Genomic DNA, 25,326 nt, shown 5'->3' on the forward strand with positions numbered 1-25,326 from the left:
ATAGCTTCTACTTTCATTTTAAACTTGAATATTTACGTAATTCGTTAAAATTTGCATTAATTCCAAAAACAAGTTTAACAAAAGCTGATGTTTTCTATATTATAGCAGAATAGAATTTCCATTGTCATTTGCGATACAACTTACGAGGATTATTCTCTTCGTAGAGACAATGAGAGCCTCTAACTACTATGTTTCGAGCTCTCCATGTGAATTCCTGAATGTACGGACAATAATCTGCCAGAGATACTGAACCACCATAATATTGTTCCTCTCCAGCTGGTACGTGCGGGATAGAGTCAAAGTTCTAAGAAACAAAAGATCGATACAATACTATCTTTTATCCGTAAAAAATATACTCCGTAGTTATAGTAATATTTTATTTAAAAAAAATTTTTTTCGCAAAAAGGACGATTAAATGTAAAGAATTTCATACCTGGTACTTTTTAGGCAGAGGCAATGAATATTTAATTAGATTACACAACGCCACCGAACTTCGGTCATCGGTACATTCGGTTTGCAACGGATCCTGTTTTACTTTGTTACAAAAGGGATGAATAGACTTCCCTCTAAAAAACAATAATCTGTTACATCAAAAATATTTAGTGTCTGATCATGAAAATACCTATAGAATAATTTTTTTTCATTTTTACATAGCATAGAGTTTGTGTTTATTGTATTCAATGTTTAATTATATTCATGAACCACTAAATGTTCTATAATATTTCTAGGTGGAATTATTCCATTAACTGTGAAGACGTATAATTAAACGTAACGTAAAAATACATACGATAGTCGCGAAGATTTCGAAGATATCCATTCCTTGCACGACTTCATCGAAAAATCGCAGCCAAGATTTTTCCCCCAACCCAGTTCTTGAGCCATTGAGTAATTTGCACTGTACCATCCAGTGTCTTCCATAAGGGCGAGGGTTATTCTCGAATAAACGGGATTTTGCGTATGTGTTCCTGTCATTGCTTCGTTCTGAAATGATACAACGACAAAAGTACTACAAATCGATATAAATTCGATCTTTTGTAAAAAAAATTAAATTTATTTCAGCATTATATAAATCAAATATTAGTAGCCAGATGATTTCTTTAATAGTTCTTTAACGTTCCAAAAAAAATATTATTCTAAATCACAATCGTAAAGACACAGTACATAAACACTGAAAATTGTACAATTCTAATATTTATAAAGCTGATCAAATTTTATTAAGATTAAAAGTAAATTAATTCTTGATTTTCTGCGATTCGTTGTTTGATGTTTTTATGATTCGCCTTAAACGTAATTTACCTCGAAGACTCGTTTTTCCCAATGCGTCAGTGCCGTGCCATCCTCCCCCTGATCTTCTAATTCCGCACCTTCTAGTTCTGGACAATTGAAGTGAGCCTGAGCCTCAGCACGAACCCTCGGCGTGACTATCATCTGCATCGACCTTTCCACGTAACCACCGTGTACCTGCCAATATCGTCTAACGACCGTCCTGATCGTGTTTTCACTCCACTGATGCGTTTGTAATCTATATGCATATAACAGGATTAGCCAGTGTTATCAGTATAAAAATTCATTGACACCGTAGTAAAATGATAAAAGATACAACGATACAGCAAGGTATTTGAAATAAACATAAATATCTTAATTTCTATGATCAGTCTGCCAATGCTTAATGCGGAAATTATATTTTTATATTACAGACATTTATTTCACCCATTAAATATCATGACGAACACATCATATATTATATATATAATAATATAATTATCATAATAATTATTGTAATAATACACATATACAGGGTCATTGGTAACTGATGGTACAAGCGGAAAGGAGGTGATTCCACGCAAAAAAAGAAGTCGAAAATATAGAATAAAAAAATTTTTTTTTTATTTTTTCCATCGGGCGAAAATTCAAAGTCAATTTTCTCGATAACAAAGCCTCAAACGAAAAATTTTTATTTTATATTTTCGACTTCTTTTTTCGCGTAGAATCACCCCCTTTTCGCTTGTACCACCAGTTACCAATGACCCCGTATATCTACGCGTTACATGTTTTTCGTTCTGTGTATTTTTGCATCATTAAATTTCCCACAGATGCAAAGAAAGACATTCACAACGTGTTAATTAATTTTGTATTATTTCAGATATTTAAGATTTAAGATATTATTGAAGATTCTACTTATGAGAAAAACTATATTTCCCCTAAGCAAATGTTTTTTCGAAACGTCGTTGAATCTATCAGTAGAAAAGGTTGTGTCGTGAACCCAGAGAGTAGTATTCGTCATGTTGTAATTTTTAACGGGTTCTCACCCTTTTATTACCAGGGTCATACTTCCATAATCGCGTACTCTATCTTTTCTAAAAAAGAAAAATATATCTCTCAAGAGCAGTTGGTTGCGGCAGCATGGGAACTTTTAACAAATCGTAAGAATCCAGTTTCTCCGCCTATAAAACTTTAACAAAGCAGGAAAACGCTTACAAAATAAGCGCAATACAGCAGAATTTGTAGAAAAAGATCTCTTCAGATTATCAAGATATATCCTCACAGTGTCCATTGTACGTAGATAGACGTAAAACGTACATACGAAGATCCACACAAAGAAGCTCAAATATGAAAGAATGAAAACACGCAAGCTTACGGTCAGATGGATCATGGATACAGAAGGGTAGACGATGGCAAAGAGAGAATGAGATCACTGCTAAGCTACGAGTCAATGTAAGAGAAACGCCAAAAGAGAAGAAGAAATGGCGAAGAGCAAGTAACGTGTTCGTCTGACAAGGCCGGAACCTGGTTCGTTACGGTTCGTCGATTTCGTTGAAACCAAGAATACCAGGAACACAAGGAATTTTCCAATTTTAAAGGCAGATACACCGACTCAGTGTTAGGGGGCGAGAATATGCGAGAAAAAAGACTCGTTGCTGAAAAAGAAAGGAGAAAGACAAAGGGACATTATTGCGGGATGATGGATCGTTGAAGAAAGCGAGCTATTCCCTTCGACGCTAGTTAGACTCGAAGGAAACGGCTTTCTCATGTGATATGTGTACATATCTACATGGCAGATGATATATTATACTTTTATTGAAATCCTTCAAATATAACGATCCGATTATTACAAATAAATGTAATATATCATGGAGAAGATAACTTTATTTAACAATACGTAATCGTTTATTAGCTATGAAAGATAACTTTCATGAGAATAAAGATCCTTAAATTTCCCCTGAAATATCTTTGATAGAAAAAACGACGCTCTATTATGGAAATGACTATAGACCATCTTATCATATATTAATTTTCTACTACTATATCATAATATTAATTCTTCTTATATAAAAGATAACTTCTTTCTTTTTATTTCATCTTGTAAAAGATGCTTCGGTCTTGGTACAAACAAAGTACCAATAATTGATGAAATATTTTTGAAGCAGGAAATGGTAGTAGCGTAATAAAGCGACATATATTTACTTTTCGTTTAACATCGGTTTCCCTGTATCGCTTCTCCTTGGAGTTCTAGGCTCACCATTCTCATCTCGGTAGAAAGCGTATAAACTTACAGAGAATCCCAGTGCGTGTAATATCTCATGTTTCACTGTGCTTAATAATGTTTCTAGTTCCTGTGGCTTCGTGCTTATGCTGTTCGGACACAAATTGGCGTGACCAGCTATCGGTCTGCAAAATATCAAATGAGATTCCGGTTGCATTGAATTCTATCACAAAGAACAATTAAATAAAGAAAATTTAAGAATATGTAAATAAATATTAAATAAAGAATTTAAGAATAATTTATAAATATATATGTGTAGCAGAGAATAATATACGTATAATAATTTAGATAAATACACAGATAAATAATTTACCTATCTAACGCTGCCTCTGTTTGGCAATGCGCTGCATAAGCCACGGTTAATCCTTTATGGCATCTTGCAGTTTGCATCGCGGATACATAGAAGACAAAATCGGCACCATCTATACCTGGGCCTGCCCTACTTCCTTCAGCAATACCGCAATTATGTCCTGTTGCATTACATGTTCTACAAACCTGTTTATCAAGTAAACGCATTACATTCTATTTTTCTGCATTGAATATACTGCGAACAGTTCTGTTAATTCTACAAGGCGAAAACGTTATTTCCATCTGTCTTAGGTCTATCATTAGTATTTATCGCAAAAATGAAATAAAAAGCATAATGAGAAACAGTTAGTGAATCTGTTTAATAAATCCAATTTCAAGTATTTCTTTGCCAGAGACGATCTGATATGTAGAAAATAACCATTAGATAAATTCATTCTTATTTTAACCGACCCACACGTTTTAATGTTTTAATAGGGAAAAGAAGGAAAATAAAAATATCGTAATTATCATCATTTTTATCGTTTGCTAAAGAAATCCAAATATAAGTATTCATGAATATTTTAATAATTTCAGTTTTGACGATGTTAAAGTTTGAATGTTCTATTTAAACGTCTAGCAACGGGCAGAGCGATTGAATATCAGCGAAATCGCAGCAATAAATCAATTTTGCATTAAATTTTGCTCATATAGTTATATGTAGATGTTAAGCACATTTTCGACGTCAACGAATAATCTAGTTTTGTATCGCGAAACACACATATAAAATTGATATATACTTCACAATTATTCATATAGGTATATCACTTTAATAATATATTACATTTGAAAGGGCATGTTAAAAGAGAATAATCGAAACTTGCTAACTTTTTGTGCATTTCATAGCCCCCATTATGCACACTAAACTTTTGTTGATAATAATATTCGTGATAAATTAATATTTCAATTTTCCTAACAATAATATCTCCGTGTTCGTTGCTATGGAAATTATTAATTATGTTCTTACGTCAAGATGATCTTCGGGCACGACTACTTCACCGCACATTGTAGTAGTTCGACAGGTATCTATACAGTGAGTGTGATGATCTTTGACGAACACTTGACTACTTTCGCATTTCCTAAAACAGACGAGAATTTGAAAATATAACGTTCTTTATCTTTAAGAAAGACAAGCAATAATAATACTTAGAGGCGAGTGCAGTTTGTGTTTTCTTAAAAGAAAAAGAACAATATTGTAAAAATCGCGATATAATCTTCGTTGTGTGTTGGAAGCTCCGCTTGCGTTTTAAGCTTATACGCTATACATTTAAGAGACATGATCGACGTAACCAGCATGGGACAAGTGGTCTGAAAACTTTTGAATAACATCGATCCGTATACTTTTATGCGATAAAAGTACATAGATACGTATACATAGTACATCGGGAAGGGAAATACTACAATAGGAGGAAGGATAAAACGGACTCCTGGGGAAAAACCGACAGCGAAGGTATAAGTGCACTCTGTTACATAAACGTTCACGATCGAGAAGTATTCCACGACACGTAGAAAAATATCGTTATTCTTGACGTTTTAGATTTTAAAGTTTGATGCGAGTATGTAGACAAAGAACTTGAGAAAGAAAGTGAGATTCTTCTATTTATCTTTTGACTTACATCGACAAATCTATAATTCCCCAAGGATACATTCAGCTACCACGACCACATCCATTTTCTACGTACAACCATTGATTAATTACACGTATATTGGAATTTTTAATTTCATATCGGGAAGGAATATAAAAATTCTGCGAATTACTGGCAAACAATCGAAGAGTTTCACGCATCTTTATTTGGTTTCACGAGCGAAGGATGTAAATAACGAAATGAATGGATACAAACTTAGGGACTCGAACGACTATTGATTATCAATTAATAGAATGGATGGCTTCGAGAGTTCAGTATTCTATCGATGCAACTGATTTGGCTTGCCCTGTAGAGTTTGTAATTTCAAATATCGCGTTTTCTTCGTAATCACATTAAATACGGCAGCTGGCTTAGTGAAAAGCGGGCTTATGTAGTTTAGATCCCGGGTCTTGATACTATTCGAACCTTCGACGGTTTCTATTATATCGTCCTCGATGGGTTTACAGGTCTAAAAGCCCACAAAATTACATATAGACATTTATACAGGTAGTTTATAAATATATAGGAAATTTTTCAGAAGTTCATTTTAAACGTCAACACGGTACATGTATTTATTGTTTTATATATTTGCGGATACTTTAATTGATATTATTAATGTTGAAATTCTCGAATTAGGAATAGATTTCGTGCACTGGAAAATTATCAAAAATGTGGCTATAGCATTGATGTTTAAACACGTATCAATTATTATTTATATTTATATTATATAAAATCTAGCAAATAGACATATATGTATATGTTAAATATAAGATAAGTATTACCAACTCTTTGCTTGTTTCTTTCAAAGAACGTTTGCTATAATAATATTACTATAACATTTCTATATATAATTACAGCAGATGATAAACAAATAAAATTGCCGAGGAAAGTTAATTTTAATCTGATGCTTCCGTAAAAACGATAAAATCGGTGTATATATAGATTATTCAAAAGGCAAATACACTTTCGAATTTTCTTCTTTCCTCTTTCTACAGGCAGAGAAAGAAAAATGTGTGTAATTTCCTCGAATAACATGTACCGGTATCAGCAGCTTCTCGAAGCCCCTGAAATTGCAAGATTTTATCTCGACATGAATGTGCCCGATGTCAGCGATAGAAAGACGGTCGAAACCTTTTGCTTTTTTCCTCCCCTTCGTCTCCGCGATAACTGCCAGGCCAGAAAACGAAGAAAATGGATGGGAATGGGAGATTTCGTAAAGGAAAGGGTAAATTGCCTGGAAACTGGTTAAATATTTACGGAGAGGATTTTCTCTTTATGAACTAATATAGCGTGCTCGATTTTAAGGGCCATCGTTAAAGCGATATTGAAATCATAAATCCAAACGGAATTTAAAGGCGCATCGGAAACTTGATGGCACTTATGCCGTTGGCAGAATTTTCCAGAAGCTCGGCTAGAAGGAAAGAGAAGAAGGATGAAACCGATAATGAAAGAGACTGCACATGACGGGTAGTCGTATAAAAGTGGAAGTTATGGAGAAGCAGCTGTGGAGATTTCAATGATTTAAACCACAGATTTTCGGCCGGTAGGAATCCTCCAACTGATCGTACATTACGTAAATTGATTCGAGCGACCGTGCGGTGATCAGATTAACGGATTAAGCGTTATTCAGTCTGGATGTAACACGGTGCAATACGTTACAGCGTGAGTATCTTTGTAACTGCTAGGAAGAATTTTTCAATTTCAAAAGAATATTTATCATTAGTACGTTGTTTCTAGAATTTTAAATTGGATTTACTATGAAAATATCGTATTAAACTAAACTCTTGTTCCATGTACATTCCAGTAAGATACAAAAGATTCATTGGTGCGTACGTTTATTGGTAATTGGCTATTCATTATCGTACAGCAATTATTTATTTATTATCACGGGAAAAGAAAGTAATATCGAAAGGACTGGTAACTTTTTGCATTTAAGTATAAGAGTATTTTACACTTATGATTTTTAGATTATTTCACACGTAATATATACACTCCTCGTCAAAAGGATAACACATAACTGTGTTATCTTTAATTTCTCAATGATGCGTGCACAGTTTTTCGTCTGTAACGTACAACATCAAAACATTATGAGCTCAGGATATGCTCTTCGTTGAAAATAATTAAAAATATTATGAGGTATAGTGTGTAACAAAAAAAAAATTGTTTTATTTTATGAACGAAATGATAACACATGTATAATAAGAAAATAATAATCAACATAAATTGTAACTAATAATAATTACTTATCAAACATATATACTTGTTTAATAATGGGTACATCCCCCTTTATTTTCTATTATTTCTATTGTACGATTTGGTATCGATCTATATAGTTTCTGGATATAATTTTGTTTTAACGTATCCCATTCGCGTTGCATTTTTTAATTCTTGTACGTATTGATACTGCTTTCCATTTGCATATACGCCGTAAACAAGTTCTGTCCAACAATTTTCGATAATATTAAGTTCCGGAGAGTGTGCAGACCACGGAAAAATAGATATATTATTTTCATTAAAATATGATTGAACCAATCTTGATATGTGTACAGGTGCATTATCTTGTTGAAAGATTTAATCAGGTCCAGGAATGCGCTCTGCATGATTATTTATTTGTTCTTTGATTAAACTTATGTATCGGACACTATTCATTCTCCCAACGGTGAACTTGATACTTGTCTTGCTGAAATAACCGATGCCGGCCCATCACGCTACCTCCTCCAATTTGTCGTCGAATTGCTGACATTGTCTCTTTTCTTATGTCATGAAAATAATATTTTAACCCATCAGAACCATTCAAGTTGAACCTTTTTCATCTGAAAATAGTACCCTTCTCCATTTCTTTTTCCAATGCATTCTTTCTTTTGCAAAGCGTAAACGTTCTACTCTGTGTTTCGTTGTTAACGAAGGTTTCTTTTTCAATTTTAGCCTCTTAATATCTTTGCAGGATAGTAGAACTCGACGAACACTTGAAACACTGGCACTAACACTAGATTTTTCCATTATTTGCTTTGTTGTTAAATGCGAGTTGGAAGCTACACGCAAAATTGCTCGCTTATCACGATCGGATAACGATGACGGCCGACCAGTATTTTTCTTTTTGCCATAATCTTCAACATTTTTTAAGAAAATGTATATTACTTTACGACTTATTATTTGCTACTGATAACTGTCGCTGTTTTAGTTCAAGAATTACAAATTTATATAATATTGTACTGTAATTTTTACTCGTTAATAGATCATGAACTACTGAGCAATTTCTAAACATATTAACAGAATGTATTGTCATTTCGACCTTAGTATGGATTAGTTCTTCTTTGTTACACACTAAACCTCATAATATTTTTAATTATTTTCAACGATATTGTACGATATTGTATTGTGTAATTTTGATATTGTACGTTACAGACGAAAAACTTTACATGTGTCATTGAGAAATTAAAGATAACACACCTGGGTTATCTTTTTGACGAAGAGTGTACATATTAAAGCGAAACAGAATTCACGTTACATTTATCTTCTATGAAACTCTGTGAAAGCAGACACTTTGGAATATTCGAAGATACTTTTTTCCATAATACGAAAAGAGTCACCAGTGGGTTTTTTGAAAGAATTTTCGCTTCATTTGGTGAACTTAAAGGAGTCTGAAGCAGTTTGAAAGCATTACTCAAGCATACTTACTCAAACCAGGTAATACCGAGAGTGCGGATTTGTTGCAGTGACACACTTTCTGCATTACCGTAAGCTCGTCTCATACCAAATCTGTTTCTTCGACTAATCTAAAAAGCGTATATAACATTTCCATCGATTGATAAGTTGAAAGTAGATTTATTTATCATGTACGAAATTTATTTCGGACATTTTGCTCGTTTGCGTCCTTTATACGAATATCGAATTCACGAAATTGCCCGAAAATTCCTATCATGTTCAGAAGCTTAATACAAAATTAACCTGGATTTCGAGGCTTGTTTCGAAGAATGTTTTATTCAAAACACAACTTTGGGGATTTGAAGTTGGCTGATCAAAGATGCTGCGTGTGTTGTTGCTTACACACTGTAATAATATTATGGGGGTTCGGAGTTTCCTCCATATCAAAGTTCCTTATACATGTTGAAGCTAGAAAAACGACAGCAAAATGGATTCGTTCCACTGATCGACCGTAAATAATTTCCACTATTATATTAGGTTGTCCGGAAAGTATTTTTCTTTTACAGACACGTCTTTTACAACAACGCATCTTTATACAAACATCAAACCTAATCTGTCGAACGTTGTGATCTTTAGTTTGATAGAACAAACTGGATCATACGTAACTCGATAAAATAATATAAAACGGAAAATGTTGTGCATCAATTATTTCCTTATAAAATGAAAGAAGCTTTTCGGACAACCTAATACTTACCATATAGATGAATCGCGGATTTTCCGAAATAGTAAAGTATCCAAAATAGAGTGAGCAAAGTGTCGATAAAAAGATAAATCTGAATAAAAATCTGCTTGTAAATGACCATGTCGTGAATAATAAATGTTCGAGATTCGCTATATGTTCTCTTAATCACACACTGTAATATTCGCGCATATCAATGATGAACGTTCTGACCAACTAAATTCTTCGAACAAGGTGTTATCGAAGCGAGTTAACGTTGAATATGTATAGCAGAATATTAATTTTCACCGAAGCTTAGAGGATATTAGCTTACCAGGCGCGTCAAAGTGAATTTCTCCCGCGTTCGACAAGAATAACAGATTCATGGTCGAGAGCAGAGGGTAAAAATGTTGTAGGAAGAAGTTGTTTCGATAGTGAATATCGCACAGGTACTCATGGGAGTCTTTTCAGCGAAGTATTATAGCCAGGGGATATTTATGAATCGAAGGAAGAAGATCTGAGAAAATCCTGCGAGAGACGCTACCCTATCCCGTTCAACTATTCCATCCAGTTTTCGTAATCCCTATTGGATCTGGCCGAGACGATAAAAGAAAACCGTATGGCAGAAACGAAACCACGCCATAAACCGACCAGTTCATTTTCTTACTTTTTCGAATGTTTTTGCTGATGCCATTCGAAAATCATAGCTACTTTCGTCTGCTATTAATGTTACTCTGTCCTTCTTCTTTTATATTTTGGAGAAATTTGAGAAATTTGAAAAGTTGACAAATTTCAATTGACGCGAAATCGACAGGGCTTTTTTGCGGAAAGCTGATTCGACGGGCGAAAAAAAGAATCTCATAGGTTTGTAAAAGCTACGAAAAATAGAAAAGTGCATCAAAAGAGAAAGGTAGCGCGAGAATGGCGGCTAAGAGATAGAGAATAAACGAGGGAAACGATCCGATTAAAAGTTTGAACAGGTACTGGTGGCGGTAAAGTGGCGCTTGCGTGCATTTTCTCCTAATGGATTTTAGAGTACCTAAACGAACGAATGAACCGTAACTTCGTGAATTTTTACTACAATCGACCAATTTTAATCATTAGCGATACAATTCTTATTTTCATGTATACGTATTTATAGCTCTGATGTCGGGTCAACGTTATGTAAATTATTCGTTTCTCATTGCACAGCGACTTTTCTTATGGGTCAACTACTTAGGGGTAGGTTACATTATGGCGTCGATCATAATTTATTAGAACTTATGTCATGATAATAATAATGTTAATAACGCATTTACATGTTAAATCTTATTTTATGAAATTTAATTTTTCCTTTGTTCTTGAGTATATATAATCTATATTATTTAAGAAGTTATTTCACAAAAGAAAAGGAATTATTTAAATATCGGTATTATCCCATTGACTAGCATCCATTCATAAGTTAGTAAAATTAAATTGATTAAAATAAATTTATATAATCTATGTTTTACTTTGTTTATGCATTTAACGGACACATCTGATCTCATTTACAATATTGATGAAGATTAATAATAGAAGCCAACTTGGGTGTCAGTAACTAATGTTACACTGCTCGTTGCGAAGCTTCAGATCAATATTGTACACCACATGTCCGTCTTCCTTCGAAGACAAATGACGTTCCTTGATAACAGCGCATATACCGCAACTGACAGTAATTAATGCCAAATACTGACATATCATTTCTTTCGACGCTAATAGTGGCGTGGCTTTAGTCTATTCGGTATTAAATACCGAAGTTTAAATAATTGAAAATCTTGAATCCTTGTTCTTCTAAAGAACATAATAGACAAAATTACGTATTCTTGTTTGGTAAAACAGTCGTAGAATAATTGTACAAATTATTATACGTGCACCATAAACGATTGAATCCTTACTTCTCTAAAGAATAATATCTTCGTTTTAAAATAAAAAATTCCCATTTTATGAAACAACTTTGCTTTGATAAACATTCATACGTATATTTCTTACGCTTTGATGCCATCTGAAGATGCAAATTTGATAAAAAAAGGTAAAGAAACAGAGAACACAAGTTCTTCGTTACGAATTCAATTTTCATTCATTGTGTCTTCCTACAGATCTTAGATTGGAACTGTCTATGCCTTTTCATCTGCGTATCGACGGGGCAAATTCCCAATATTAAAAAAACGAGCAGAGTTTGCGAAAATAAGAAACGTTTTCTTCCTGTCTAGTGTGTGTTCCGCGCGTGCTTGTTGAATAATGTAACGAATTCTTTTCCGCACCGTGGAAACCCATCCTTGCTACTCCGCCTATTCACCTGGTTCGCTTCTTAGATCCACGTCTTTTCGCGTCCGGTCGAAGCCCAACCGAAACGTCAAAAGTCATTGGAAATCCCGGAGGTCTCGTGCAAAATTGATTTGTCGCATGGATTTCGTTATCTGTGACTTGCTAGCACCTTGGATTTCGTGGAAGTTTGAGAGAAATGCATAAGTGAGGCTATGCTTAGCTTCCTGCGCTGTCGCATTCCCAAAGAACAGGGAGGGAAGAAGAAAGAGGGAAAGAAAGGTATAAAATGAATATTTTGCAGTTGAAAATACAATATATCGAGGTTGTTACAAGAGTTCTGTTATTTCTTCATTATCGATTCTCGATAAAGTATCGTTTGTCGTCTGTCAAAACGTCATGTCGTCTGTATTAATACCGTATTTTCTTCGATTGAAAATATCAAATTATCGCGACAACTTTGCAGTTACGTTAATAACATCGTAATGATTGATTGATCTTCGCTTTTCAAGGCTAAGCTTTAAAAAAAGGGGGGGAGAAAAAAACATGCTTCAGGATTATTACGAGTGTTCGAGAAGTGCGTATTAAACGGCTGTGATAAATACTCGAAACGTTTACGGTAATAACACAAGTACATCCGCGATTAGGGCAATAAATCAGGTAACCCGTTACGCAAATACGTATAATGCATATTCACAATTTTACCTTAGCATTTTGGTTGCTATGCAAATAAACGTGCTACCGACAGTTGTGTATGGATATGCGTACAGAATGATTTATGCAAGTTCTTGAACTGATTACGTTATTTGGAATACTAATGATCGTGTTAAAAACGGTAGTAATTCCATTACCATTGGATTAACGATGGGTTTGCAACATGTACGATACGAAAGATCGCGAATCCATTGGCACTTAGCATCGATACGTTACCTTCTAAATCATAGTAATTGGAGTAGACTGCTTCTAGAATTATTTAATTCTAGAATTTATTTAATTTGATTAATTATCCAAAATTATTCGCCTACATTTATATTTCAATCAGAATAAATATACATTTTTTCATTTTATATGACAATCGACAGTTTATGCAATGTATTTAATAACGTTAGACAAACGTACATGCATTATTCAAACGTGAAAATAAAATACCTGCTCAATCTAATAGTGCTTTTTGTCTCACGGACCATGAGTGCTCGTTCCCAAAAGTGTACGGCTTCAGGTAAGATAGTATTCTGAAATAAATCAAAAGATATAGTTTAAATATCACGTAATTTTTCCTTCCACTGTATCAACTTCATAATTGGACTGCAGATTTCTGTGCATGTATAGGAAATTTGAAAGTACAAAACTGCACAAAATACATATAACATAAAAAGAAAAAAGAACGTACAAAACATCCAAACTACAGAACTTTTTACAATACTTGGTAGGTAAAAGAATTTTCTACCGAGACTCCACTTTCCCAATTATAACTCCGAAAATATGAATTTGCATAAAAATCTACAGTCTGTTCGTAATACTTATATTTCTAAAATCGTGTTAAATCAAATGCATTTATAACACGGGTATTTAATATATGTTATTTCTTACAAAATCTTGAAAGAGTTGTTCTTGAAAGAGCTTTGTGTCGATTATTCAAGACAAAAAAAGTCCCAAAAATTACTTTATAAACAGAGCTGTCTATTTCTGTGTTACCATGTTATAGGTCCACCCTAGGTACCTGCTTTTGTATGCTTAATAGCAACATACGTATCATAAACACGGAACACGGTGCGCAGGCAGTTAGCGAACACGAGAGTGCCTCTCTTCAGGTCTGACTCTGCCATTGACCTACACCCCTAGCTCGTTAGCCTTCGAGTCTCTTTGGCGGACAGCTTGCTCGTGGGTCCAAAAGGACTATGTTTAAAGGGTCGAAACAGTTACTAATTTGTTGCTCAGATTTTAAATACGGGCTAGAGTTAGAGTTTTAGGACACAGAAGGCTGAATTTTCAAAATAAACATTAATGAGTTGTTGTACAATTGATGTAATTCCTATAAATATTTATGAAAAATATTTTGAAAAATGAAACGCTATATTCTAACTAATAATAAGGAGGCTGGTATATAAGTTTATCTTTACTATAAGATTTAATAATTTTTAATTTTCGCGCCAAATGCTGGTCCTTCAGCAAATCCAACGTAAGTCGAACTACTACTTCGAAGCCAATTATGTTCAAATTTTCCTATAAGAGCTTCGGTAATCGTTATTATTAATCTGTTTAAGTACTCGGCTTTTTCGCAGAGAGTAAAAGGAAGAAGGATGGAAACAACAGAGCGCTTCTATTTATTGTAAATAACAAAATAGACAATAACGAAGGAAGCAGATGGCAAAAATGAGATGGACGCCGATCGAACTGCACTGGAAGAGTGCGACGTGTGCCAGCAATTTAGACATACTGCTATCGTTTGAAGAAGGTAACAGTGGCGGTTAATGCCGCAGATTCTGGACAAATAACAGAAACGATAGCAGCTACGAACCTTTAAGTAGGTTAAAACTCTTGCAACCTGTTTTTTTATGTTACAACCAATTTTGTTCGAAGAGGCATCTTTATTGAAAAAATATTTCATAGTGCTGCAGTCACGATTGAAACGGTCTGCCACGCTACTGTCATAAAAATACGTAGCCTTATTTTAAGAAAATAATTTTGAGAACACGACAGTGAGACAAATTTTTGCTTATCATAATTTTTCTTCTCTTATTTATATACGTATTAAATTAGATGAAATAGTTGGTAGTTAACTTAAACTCTATTAGCGATGTTAATAAGAATAAAATAATAATGCTTATATTATTTTACTGCAATAATATCTACATGTAATACTGTCATTAGGAGAAGTCTCGTTCATATTAGTTTCCCCAAGGACATGCGTACTTCTTATGAGGTGATTTATTCATCCAAATGATAGCACGCAAAGAGACACGGTATAACAATAAGAAGAACAGGATATATTACTCGATTTGTAGCGACAAAGCTTAGATACTGTTCGTCCAATAAATCTACAGACACTTGATAAGACAATTATATGAGAAATATGAATATGGATGTGTAGAAATTAATGATGAGTTAATAAAGAAATGTAAAGTAACATTTAAACTAAGACTTTCGAGCGGGGCTGTATATCTTATAAAAAATCACCAAGTATCCAAATATATTGAAACGTTAATTTATATTATCGTTTCAAACATCTTACGACATTTTGAATAGATAATTACACTAAAACGTACACGTTACACTTAAAAGGCAATGAATGCTAGCAATCGATAAAATGAATACGTTGTATAAATCTGTGTGATCCGTAAGGCAACATTTCCTTTTGTTTTGGCGAAGCGTGGGTGAGAATCCGAGAGGAAGAAACGGCTGATATTACTTCCGACTGCTTTAAACAAACGATCGTCGGATGGTTGTATTGAGCGTAGAAGTAGTAGAAGTCTGTTGGGAGCTACGCTCGGGCGAACGTGCGTCATTAATATCGGCCTAATGGCAAGCGCCTGATAATTAAAACCGGTGCCGAACAAATGGGGCCTCGAACACCATGGACGTGCAAACGTTTAATTTCATCGTCTTTAATTATTTTTCACCGATTGCATTCTAGACGGCGCTCCTCGTTAACAGCTTCACTGATCCAAGTTACGCTTTTCTCCCGTCCATCAAATAACAGCCAACAGTTTATCGATGTTATAACGAATCATGGAGAAAGCTTATATTACGATTAAACTAAGTGACTTGTTATAAACGAAGCGTCCTTATAATGTAAGTTTCCGAATTACTATTTCATTAAATTTTACATTGGCCGATCTGTAATTAAAGTAACTACTAAACAATTGCCTCGTTTTGTAATATTTTAATCAAATATGGGAAAGAAAATATTATTTTAGAAAGATTAGGATCTTTTAATTAAATAGATATATTTTTCTTTCAACGTTGGATATTTTGGAAGTATGATAAATATCTAAATAAATGATAAGTATCTTTGGTTTATACAAATTAGTTATGATACATATTTTTGCACATTTTCGAACATAACGATTGTCCAGAACAAGAATAACTTTTAATTCCAGTACAGAAAAGTACACGATTGTTGAACAAATTTCGAATAAAGGTTTGCAAAAATTGTTGAATAAAAATTAAATTGCAGAATATATCATTGTTAAGAATTAGCCGCACAAAGACCAAATGAAATAGCCGATTGTATGGGAGGAAAGGAAGATAAAAAGGGAAAACAATTATTTGTCGGATATGAACGCTGTCGTTCTTGTGAAATATGCAGAAGCATAAATATTTTATAACGTGTACGCAACGAACTGCCTATATTTTTAAAAAACATTTCAGATGTTCAAACTGGGGGCATATGGAAAATCAACAGAAAGCTATGAATATGCGCGGAAAGGAGACAGGGAACAAATACACGATGTGAAAAAATGCACATGGCAACGATGATGTGGCCATTGTTACAGAAGCATTGTACGCTTGTTCTAAAAGTTATTTCTCAACTCGTCCTGGTTCATTCGTATTTCTGCATTTTGCAGCCGTACTAATGTATAAAAATGCTATACTGAAAGTAAGTACATACATAAATATGCTTCTAATTTTTATATCGTGTTCAATGTGTGAAAAAGTATTATCGTAATAATATCGAAACCAATCAACAGAGTAACTGTCTTAACTTCAAGCAAATTAATTGTTTCCTCGGCAGGTAAGCGATGCAGGGAATCCAATTTTTCTTACGTGCTGGCATGAATCTCGGCGCGCATTTGTCCATTACGTCGACCCTTTATCCTCGTTAGTTTCGTTTCGCTCTGTCTCTTTTCTTTCGACGTCGCTCGCCCCTTCGGTCAAGATACAACTTTCGTCCCTGTGCGTTTGCCTTCTATAGACGTATGTGCCATGTACCTCTTTATCACTACACAGGAGAGGCGGTATTCCCCTTTATCACAATATTGCGTAACTCTTGCGGCCTTATCAGCATCCTAGGAGTACGTTCTTGTTCCGTTTTCCGCTGGTGCGAGGAATTTTCCCTATATCACATATCAAGCTAGTGCCTTTTATCAACGTGTGTACTATAGTACGGCATTATTGCTATTCTACTCGCATCTTTCATAAGTCAGAGAACACTTATTTTTATTTTAAACAGAAGTTTTAATAAAATGGGAACGTAATACAGCCTTCAAAATATGTATATTATAAAATTGTTTTCTTGCAATACACGCGGTTAATAAGTGTTAATTTATTCTCTAATTGTAACATTCATCTACGCTTGTCCTACATATATTAACAATTAGTGATTTATGAATGGTACTGTAGGTTCCATTTCTATTTACCGGTACTTGAAATTTACTTGAGATTTAATATATAAATTGCTTTAATTTGTTCACTCAAATTTGTACAAAATTCATATATTTACTAATAGCGGAGAGAAGGTTGAATAAAAAAGTGTCTCATCTCTTCCAGATCTGTATTTTACATCGTAGCTTTCCATAAAGGCGAAGAGCTAAAATATTCATGAATACGTTAAATGATTAAACCAAGCATATAAATAATTCGCAACCTGCCATCTCAGAAACCAGTCATTAGTTGCGAAATCATTAACACTGAATAGTAATAAAACAATACAATCAATCCTTTTTTTTTTATAAAAAAAAAACTATTTAGGGATTGAAAGTTGTGATCATGGAAAATAGACCAGGCAAGAAGAAAGGAATTAGTCTTGCTTTATCGAATCCCGTACAGTCAGTTAGATGTCAGTATTAAATGCAAATTCGAAGTCTTATTTAAATTTTAGATGCAATTAGATTCATTTACTCTCACGGGTGGCAATTATTCGACTTACAGAGCAAGGCAGAGCTAGAACCGGTATCGCGGTGAAAATTTTCTGAATAAATCAACCGCGGGTGGTGATGTACGAATCCTGGCCGACCTGGCGAACACTGTTTCTACTTTGAACGCCACCATTTACGGTTTCCCCCTCTTTGCTTCTGCTCCTACCCGTACCAACATCCGCCATCCCTTCCAACATTGCGATTTACGATCTCGATAACTAGCATTTTATTCATGGAACCAACTGGCTTTTTTCTCTCCTCCTACCAGTGACTAAGTAGCGAACAATTCGGCAGAGAATAACCCGTGGCCGAAGATTCATCGAGCCGATCTATTGTAGCAGAATCACGTAAAGGTGGTTCCGTGGGATGATGTACTAAAATATTAGTAGTCCTTCATTTAAATACTCGTTTAACGGGTTTCCAAGTTTATGCAAATGCACTTCTATTTGTATACTTTCGTGCGTTAGGTTGGTACATGGAACGTTGCTTTTTCCTTCAAATGGAACCTTAATAGCACATAGTTTCTTCATAATGTGATCAAAAGAATTTCCAAATGATTCAATGCGATTTTCCAATGATCTAGTATCATTATTCTCATTTGTAAGAATTTATAGGAGATTAACTGTTTAAATTAAAAAGTTTTTGCGATAAAATCGTTATAGAGAACTTTTAAATAGTTTATGCAGTAAAAAAATTATTCATGTGGAAACGAGGATTACAAATTTATGCTTTCAGCAGTTTCCACGATACTTTTCTCGATATGAGAAAATTGAGGAGTATTCTAATTATTTATGATGGCCAATAGCGACTTAGAAAATAAACGTTAATAAATGCCTTACGTGATGATATTTAAGATATGGAATTTATAATGCGAAATAACGTGTTTATTTAATTACTATGTCTGTTTGCTTGAATTTCTCTCAGAACGTACTATTAAAAACTTAACTCGTGACGTTTCTTATTTTTATGAATTATGTGGAACGACAGCTAGTTAAAGTTAATGGATAACTATGTAATTTGCAAAAGAGAAGCTGTATAGCTTCATTTAACGTCTATAAATTATTGTGATAAATATTCACAAGTACACAAGTACGTAAGTAGGCATTACGTTACATATATCAAAGCTTATTAAGCGGTTACAGATTCTAACTTAGTGTCAGTGGTTGAAGCATTCTGATACGACTGCGGTTTAATGAGGGGGCAGACCTCAAAGGAAACGTAATTACTGCCGCGTGCTCATGCAGTTTGTACAGTCTCGCGAGTAAAGAAGACCGTGCAGTAAGTACATGCTTATGAAAATTGTCGCGACTAATATTTCGTAATAAATTCACTATTTTGTAAATATCCCTGCATCTAGAAACTAAATTAAAAACTTCTTACTTTACTTATATTATGCATCTTTGGTAACGTTTCATGAGCACATTTTAAAAAATATATTATTAAAATTTGCAAAATGTGCTTTAAAGAAATACATCGCGATATTTTCCCTGATCACAGACGTTATTATTGTATGAAAAATATTACAGTTCAATGTAAAAGAAATATACTGTTGATAAGAGTGGCACATCTAAAATAATTAACCATTTTGAAACGCCCGTAAAGATTAATCTCAAAAGTGAACCATCTCCTGGAAGGAAAGTGTTATTTCATCATAAATTAAATTTTTAAAGTGCTACTAATTATTTTTAACTATTTTCCATTCTATTCTTTATTAACATAAAATCAAAAGAGCGATGTCTAGTAATAAAAACGATAAAATCAAAGATAAAAATAGTGTAGTTATAATTGCAATAATATATAAAAAGCAATAAAATGAAATAATCTTGGCAATAATGTTTCCAATACTTAATAAGATACTATGAACATAATTGAGAGTCGCCCACAAGAAATTGACGCGAATTTGAATCTGCATTAGAAGCTATCACAAACATAGTGAACAGTTCCAATATGCCCTTTTGCCATGTTTGACGATCGATCGTAGTCGTTCACTGGAAGAGGTTTACCAGAGAACGGAGCAATCGGTTTTCAGGGGCTGCACCCTGGCTCGATTTGCGAGATTATCATACGGCCGACTATTATGCGGAGTAAACGATGGGTCCGCGTGTTCGAAGCTTGCCTGGTGTTCTGATTGAAATGCGCCCGGTAATTTCCGGTTATTTGGCGCATACAGTTATGCCCGCGACGTGGTACACTAGACCGCCTAGATGCCGCGGCGGTAACGTTTGATACGACATAGAACGCGTCCATTTACCACGCTCCATTTCTACCCCATATGTGGCATATCAACATATATCAGGAAACAGAGAAAACCTGTCATAATTATATGTTGCCAATGGCTGGCGAAAATATTCGAACATTTATCACATGATTTTTCTTGTGAATATATTACAGTATATGCACTGTATGAATGTTTTCGAAACTTCGTTAACATCGATGAAAAACGCTGGACGAATGAAAAATGACAAAAATCGGTCTCGGTGGATTAAAAACGCAGCAACATAAAATTAAACAAAATATCTTGCGATAAATTTTCTAACGCTTGATATATATTAATTTCGTTAAGTTACTTACGTTTATGAGGTCCAATTTCTCATCATCCAGCCTGCAACAGAAAGACGAGATTTCTATATTAAATATTTTATAAAATGAAAAATAATAGTATCAATAGTAAATAATTACATGTATCAGCTGAGTCAGAAATCTGTATATATATATATATATATATATATATATATATATATATATATATATATATATATATATATATATATATATGAAAAATATATACGCTATGAAAAATCAATTAGTCATACGTATTCACGTGAATTTTTTCAAATTAGAATCGTATAGTATATGATATGTTCACAAAACGAATAGTGTTGAAATCATTCTAGCACGGAACACAAAGAGCTTTTAGTTTTTGAACGCGGGAAAAGCATACATAGTGGTGAAATGCGTTTACATCGAACGTTCAGTCAAGAATATTTGCAAATGGGTCATAAAAACGATTGCGTATATACTCTGTCCTATGGTAAACTATTGTTCGCTGCTTTTTCGTCGCATGTGCACAGGCGACAGAAGAGAAACCTTAAAACTATGCAATAAAGTAATATGCCTATGTATAAACACTATCATTTATAATCATCGAGATCGTCTGGTCGATTTGTCGTAGCAATATGCAAATCGTATCAAAATTAATTCATCCGATTTAAAATTAAGAAATAAAAAGACCCCAAAAATAAAGAATTTCTCGCGTAATCAAATTATTATACAATTCAACAATTGCAAACGCCAATTTCATTCGTTTAGTTGAATACTGATTTCTGAAAGACAATTTAATCGCTCCATAATACGTGCAATAATTTAGATTATTTAAAATAATATAATTATAAGAATTTCACACAACATACATATATAACCTAGCTATATTATTCTTATTAAATTTCTAAAACGTAATGCGATGATTACTCAACTGCACCTAAAATGCTTCTACAAGCACGTTGCATGTATAGCTTCACATACACAAGCAGTCCTTGACCTTCTTTTTTACCAACCAACCAATTCGCTCTCGCACATTTTAAAATTCTACTTTCCCGTATATTAATTCTCTTAATTTTCCCTTTTTTCATTGTTATCTATTTGTTTCCATTTCCTCGGTGTTCTTTCCTTGTTGCATTTCCTTTGTACTTCAGAGTAAATCTCTTCTTCCTCTGTTTACGCATGTGTCTCTTTCTATTCCTTTATGCCTCTCATCATTCTCGGGATAACTCGTTGAACTTTTTGTTTCACGAGCGCTCTTCTCTTGAGCAAAAGTGGGCATATACCCACGCCATTCTCATTTCACCTAGCCAAGCAATTTGCAGTTTTACTCGGCGGTGATTAAGATGCTTAATCTGTACGGGTACCGTCTACCTTCATCGCACCACTTCTTGCTGTAGTTAACCCCCTATCGACGTACTCAAGGGTGCCGGCGTCTTGGTGAATTAAGTTTTGAAAGTTAAAAAGTGCACCAGTTTAAACACAGTTGCCTCGCTTTCTCCAGCACTTTCCGCTATTTATTTGCCAACTTTTTATTGATTTCGGATACATAGCTGCATATAAAGCCGAGCGAAAACGAATAGCGCGTTCCTCTTCCTTTATTTTCAATATGTGCCGTGACGATGCAGAAACGTTCTTAAATCTCCACGTTAGTTATACGCTTTAACCCTCTCACTCTCGACATTGCATATAAGTAACGTTCCGCTTTTCAGATTATTAATTAAAGAAATGATAATGGTTTGAAATTTTAGTGGATTGTGCTTCACTTGCAAAACGTTGGAAACTGTGCTTATATTGTTAATAATTAGTGGAAATTAAATTCCCTCGATGTTTCAAACAGAAAGTTAACCGCTATCTATTAATCTTCTTTATCAAAGGAAAAAAAACAATTGAGGGAATAAAGATAAACATGACATATTAAGCAATGACTATGTCTACGATATGAAAAGATTTGATAATAAGACAATCAACTGCTTCAAAAAATATCGGATGTTAGAAGGAATATTCGTGAAATACGGTTAAATAAGTGTCTAAAAATGTAGGAATATCAATTCGAATATTTAATAAAATATATATTTTCACAGTAGCAGTAAAAGCAAGTATTTGCGATTTTAAGGAACACTAAGTAGGGTAGTATAATATATGACACGTCGTGGTTGGCTGTCTCACGCAATACGGTGGTTTGTCACGGATATTATAGATAGCGAAATTCTTTTTAAAATACTCGGGAAATAAATGAATATTTAAAGAATAATTATTTTCATGAAAATAACGTAGGAATATGTTACAAGTTTGTGATTTCTTTGAAGTCAGCTTACTTTAATGTTCCAAAATTAAAACCTTCTTTCGTACATAAATTTTTGTACACTGTTTCCTTTTTTCCTTTCTGACATGTAACTTTCTTTTAATTTAAATTGTTTCGAGCTGTAACATGTACTAATTAACATTTTCAAATTTTTAATTCAGATTTAATATTCTTCATCGCTCTCGCAAAAGTTTAAAAGATTTCTGCATTTGCAGTTAAATTGATATACTGTTTTTTAAATTTCATATATGCGTCCATCAATTTTTGCAACTTCTCTTTTGAAATTTGAAAGCTTTCCTATTACAGCTCCCGAACGAAATTTTTTGCAGCAAGTCATGTCTGAATAGTTTGATATATGCTGGAAGCATGTAACTGACAATGAATGAAATTAGAAATCGATTTTTTAAAGAGCAGCATTTTTTCGCAAGAAATATCATTAATCACGTAACAATAGAATATTTAGCGAAAGACACGGCTTTATTAAAACACGTTATATTATTATTATATTATTTAAACTTGGAATTTATAAGAAACAAAGAATTCATTGAATAATAGAAAATATAATAGTTAGAACACTTATATTGTAAAAGTACCGGTGGCAATAATAATTGGTTAAACTTTATTCCCTCAGGATAAGCAAACTTCGCTGTCACTCGTTTGTTATCCGTCTATAGAAAACGAAATTTAAATTGTACACTGCGGAAATCCGATTAATGTCATTTCAGAGAAAATAAATTTTCTGATCGGAGGTGAACATCAAATCTCTGACTGCCCGATATAGTGTCAATACGAATTTCCTATTTGCAACATTACGTCAATTTATTTTTAAGCAGTGATCGTAAGATTCTGATTTATTATATCTATTTCAAATATAATAGAAATACACAGTGGTATTATAATTGTGCTTCGTGTAAAACTGCACAACGCATTCTCGACATTAGTTAGACACCAGTTTGTTAAATAAGTAATTGTCTACTTATCGCTTGCTTTTTTCTACATATGGTTTACCAAAAGATTGCTAATTGGAACGACTGTAAAAACTTCTCTCCTGAGTCAATAAAAAGATCCTTTTAATTTAGTGTATGATGCGGCGTTGTAGTGTAAAAGAACAAGAGGAAAGAAGAAGTGGAAGGGAGAATGTATTTTGTCCGGCGGCTCATTAGTAAGGTTGTTCCACTTACAAGGGTCAACTTGAGCGCAACGCGCCAATTTTAACAAAATTTACACATGAAAAACATTGTAGAAAAATTACTGACATGTATTTCTTTGAGGATGAGAAATATAGCTTCCTCTATATATCAAAAACATTTTCGAAAAAAATTGTTCAAACAAAGGTCGTGTGCTTTCTACTGATGAGTGTAACTACGTAAAGCAATATTTCTTGTTTCGCGAATAGTTAGTTTTATTTAATATCTTTTCCACGATTTTATTTCCAGGTCTGCGTAAATTTGTTAATATAAATTACAAACTAATACGGTAACTACGTATGGGAATAATAAACGTATTTCAGCGAAGAAAATATTAAAGGAGAACTTTACTCATCATAGTTATGATGTTAAAACAATCGTACGTACTTATCGAGAAGGTTCGATATAAAATTCATTTTTTTCCCGAAATGAATGGCAAGAAAATAACGAGCAGACCGTTAACGTAAATTGATTGCGGGCCTGCAATAGCTGTGATCGATGGCGAGTGAAACGTTTCCTTTGTGGTAGCGTAATAGTAGTACTTCTTCAAAGACCTTTTTACCAAGCTATCTGGCATCGAGTCAGCAAAATCACGAATCTTATTGATACAGCGTCAAATTTATTGGATTTTTCAAATAATACTACCAATCAAATTCTTTTGTGCAAACAAAAAACGTGTAAACCGATAAATGTGATGGGACAAAAATATTGGATACGAGTAAGTAATAAAAAGAACAATGGAATAAGAGAGAAAGAGAGAAGCAAGAGTCTTCATATTATTTAATATATTAAAACTTATTATAACATCAATCTACTATTAGTAAAATTAATTTGATATCTTTTTCAATAATGACAACATATATGTATATATCTTAATTTGAATAATTACGGAAGCACTAATAACGCAAAACAAAATATTAGAAACTTAAATGCAGAAGATATAGAGGATGCATTTAATATGCAAGAATATTCTGAAGTATGCTGCTGGCTATAATATTAACACTCTCTACCATTTTTATGAGATCAGTAAATTATGGATTTAAATTTCCAAATGACATAATGATTAAATACAATCTATAGACGTTGCAAAATTTCGTTTTACATTCTTTAACAGTACCGCTATTTGTAAAAGTATTACATCACATTAGCAGATAGTGTTTATACTATGGTTAGCTCTTTTACCCTATGGATCAAAGCTATTCTAATTTTCCACATAGCTGTATACCGCGTATCCCCCCTTAAAAAGGGATGCAAATGAAAGCGTACAGCATCTCCCTTTGG

At 33.6% G+C, this 25,326-nt stretch overlaps 1 protein-coding gene across 2 annotated transcripts in view; it reads right to left on the minus strand.

The window, feature by feature from the left end:
- Invadolysin (leishmanolysin-like peptidase, invadolysin) overlaps positions 1-25,326 on the minus strand; it is a 217,232-nt gene that overhangs the window by 6,320 nt on the left and 185,586 nt on the right. The window contains exons 4-12 of one of the 2 annotated variants that reach the window (XM_069118548.1): positions 20,587-20,617; positions 13,307-13,389; positions 4,857-4,968; positions 3,858-4,039; positions 3,466-3,669; positions 1,297-1,522; positions 788-981; positions 434-566; positions 145-304 (exon numbers count right to left, since the gene is read on the minus strand). In XM_069118548.1, coding sequence (XP_068974649.1) covers positions 145-304; positions 434-566; positions 788-981; positions 1,297-1,522; positions 3,466-3,669; positions 3,858-4,039; positions 4,857-4,968; positions 13,307-13,389; positions 20,587-20,617 — 1,325 coding nt within the window. Of the gene's footprint in view, positions 1-144; positions 305-433; positions 582-787; positions 982-1,296; positions 1,523-3,465; positions 3,670-3,857; positions 4,040-4,856; positions 4,969-13,306; positions 13,390-20,586; positions 20,618-25,326 lie in introns of both variants that reach the window. The other variant, XM_069118549.1, reaches the window with a different exon arrangement.

The sequence above is a fragment of the Bombus flavifrons genome, chromosome 8, assembly GCF_040668555.2.
Source record: "Bombus flavifrons isolate JBK064 chromosome 8, iyBomFlav1_principal, whole genome shotgun sequence".
Lineage (NCBI taxonomy): Eukaryota > Metazoa > Arthropoda > Insecta > Hymenoptera > Apidae > Bombus > Bombus flavifrons.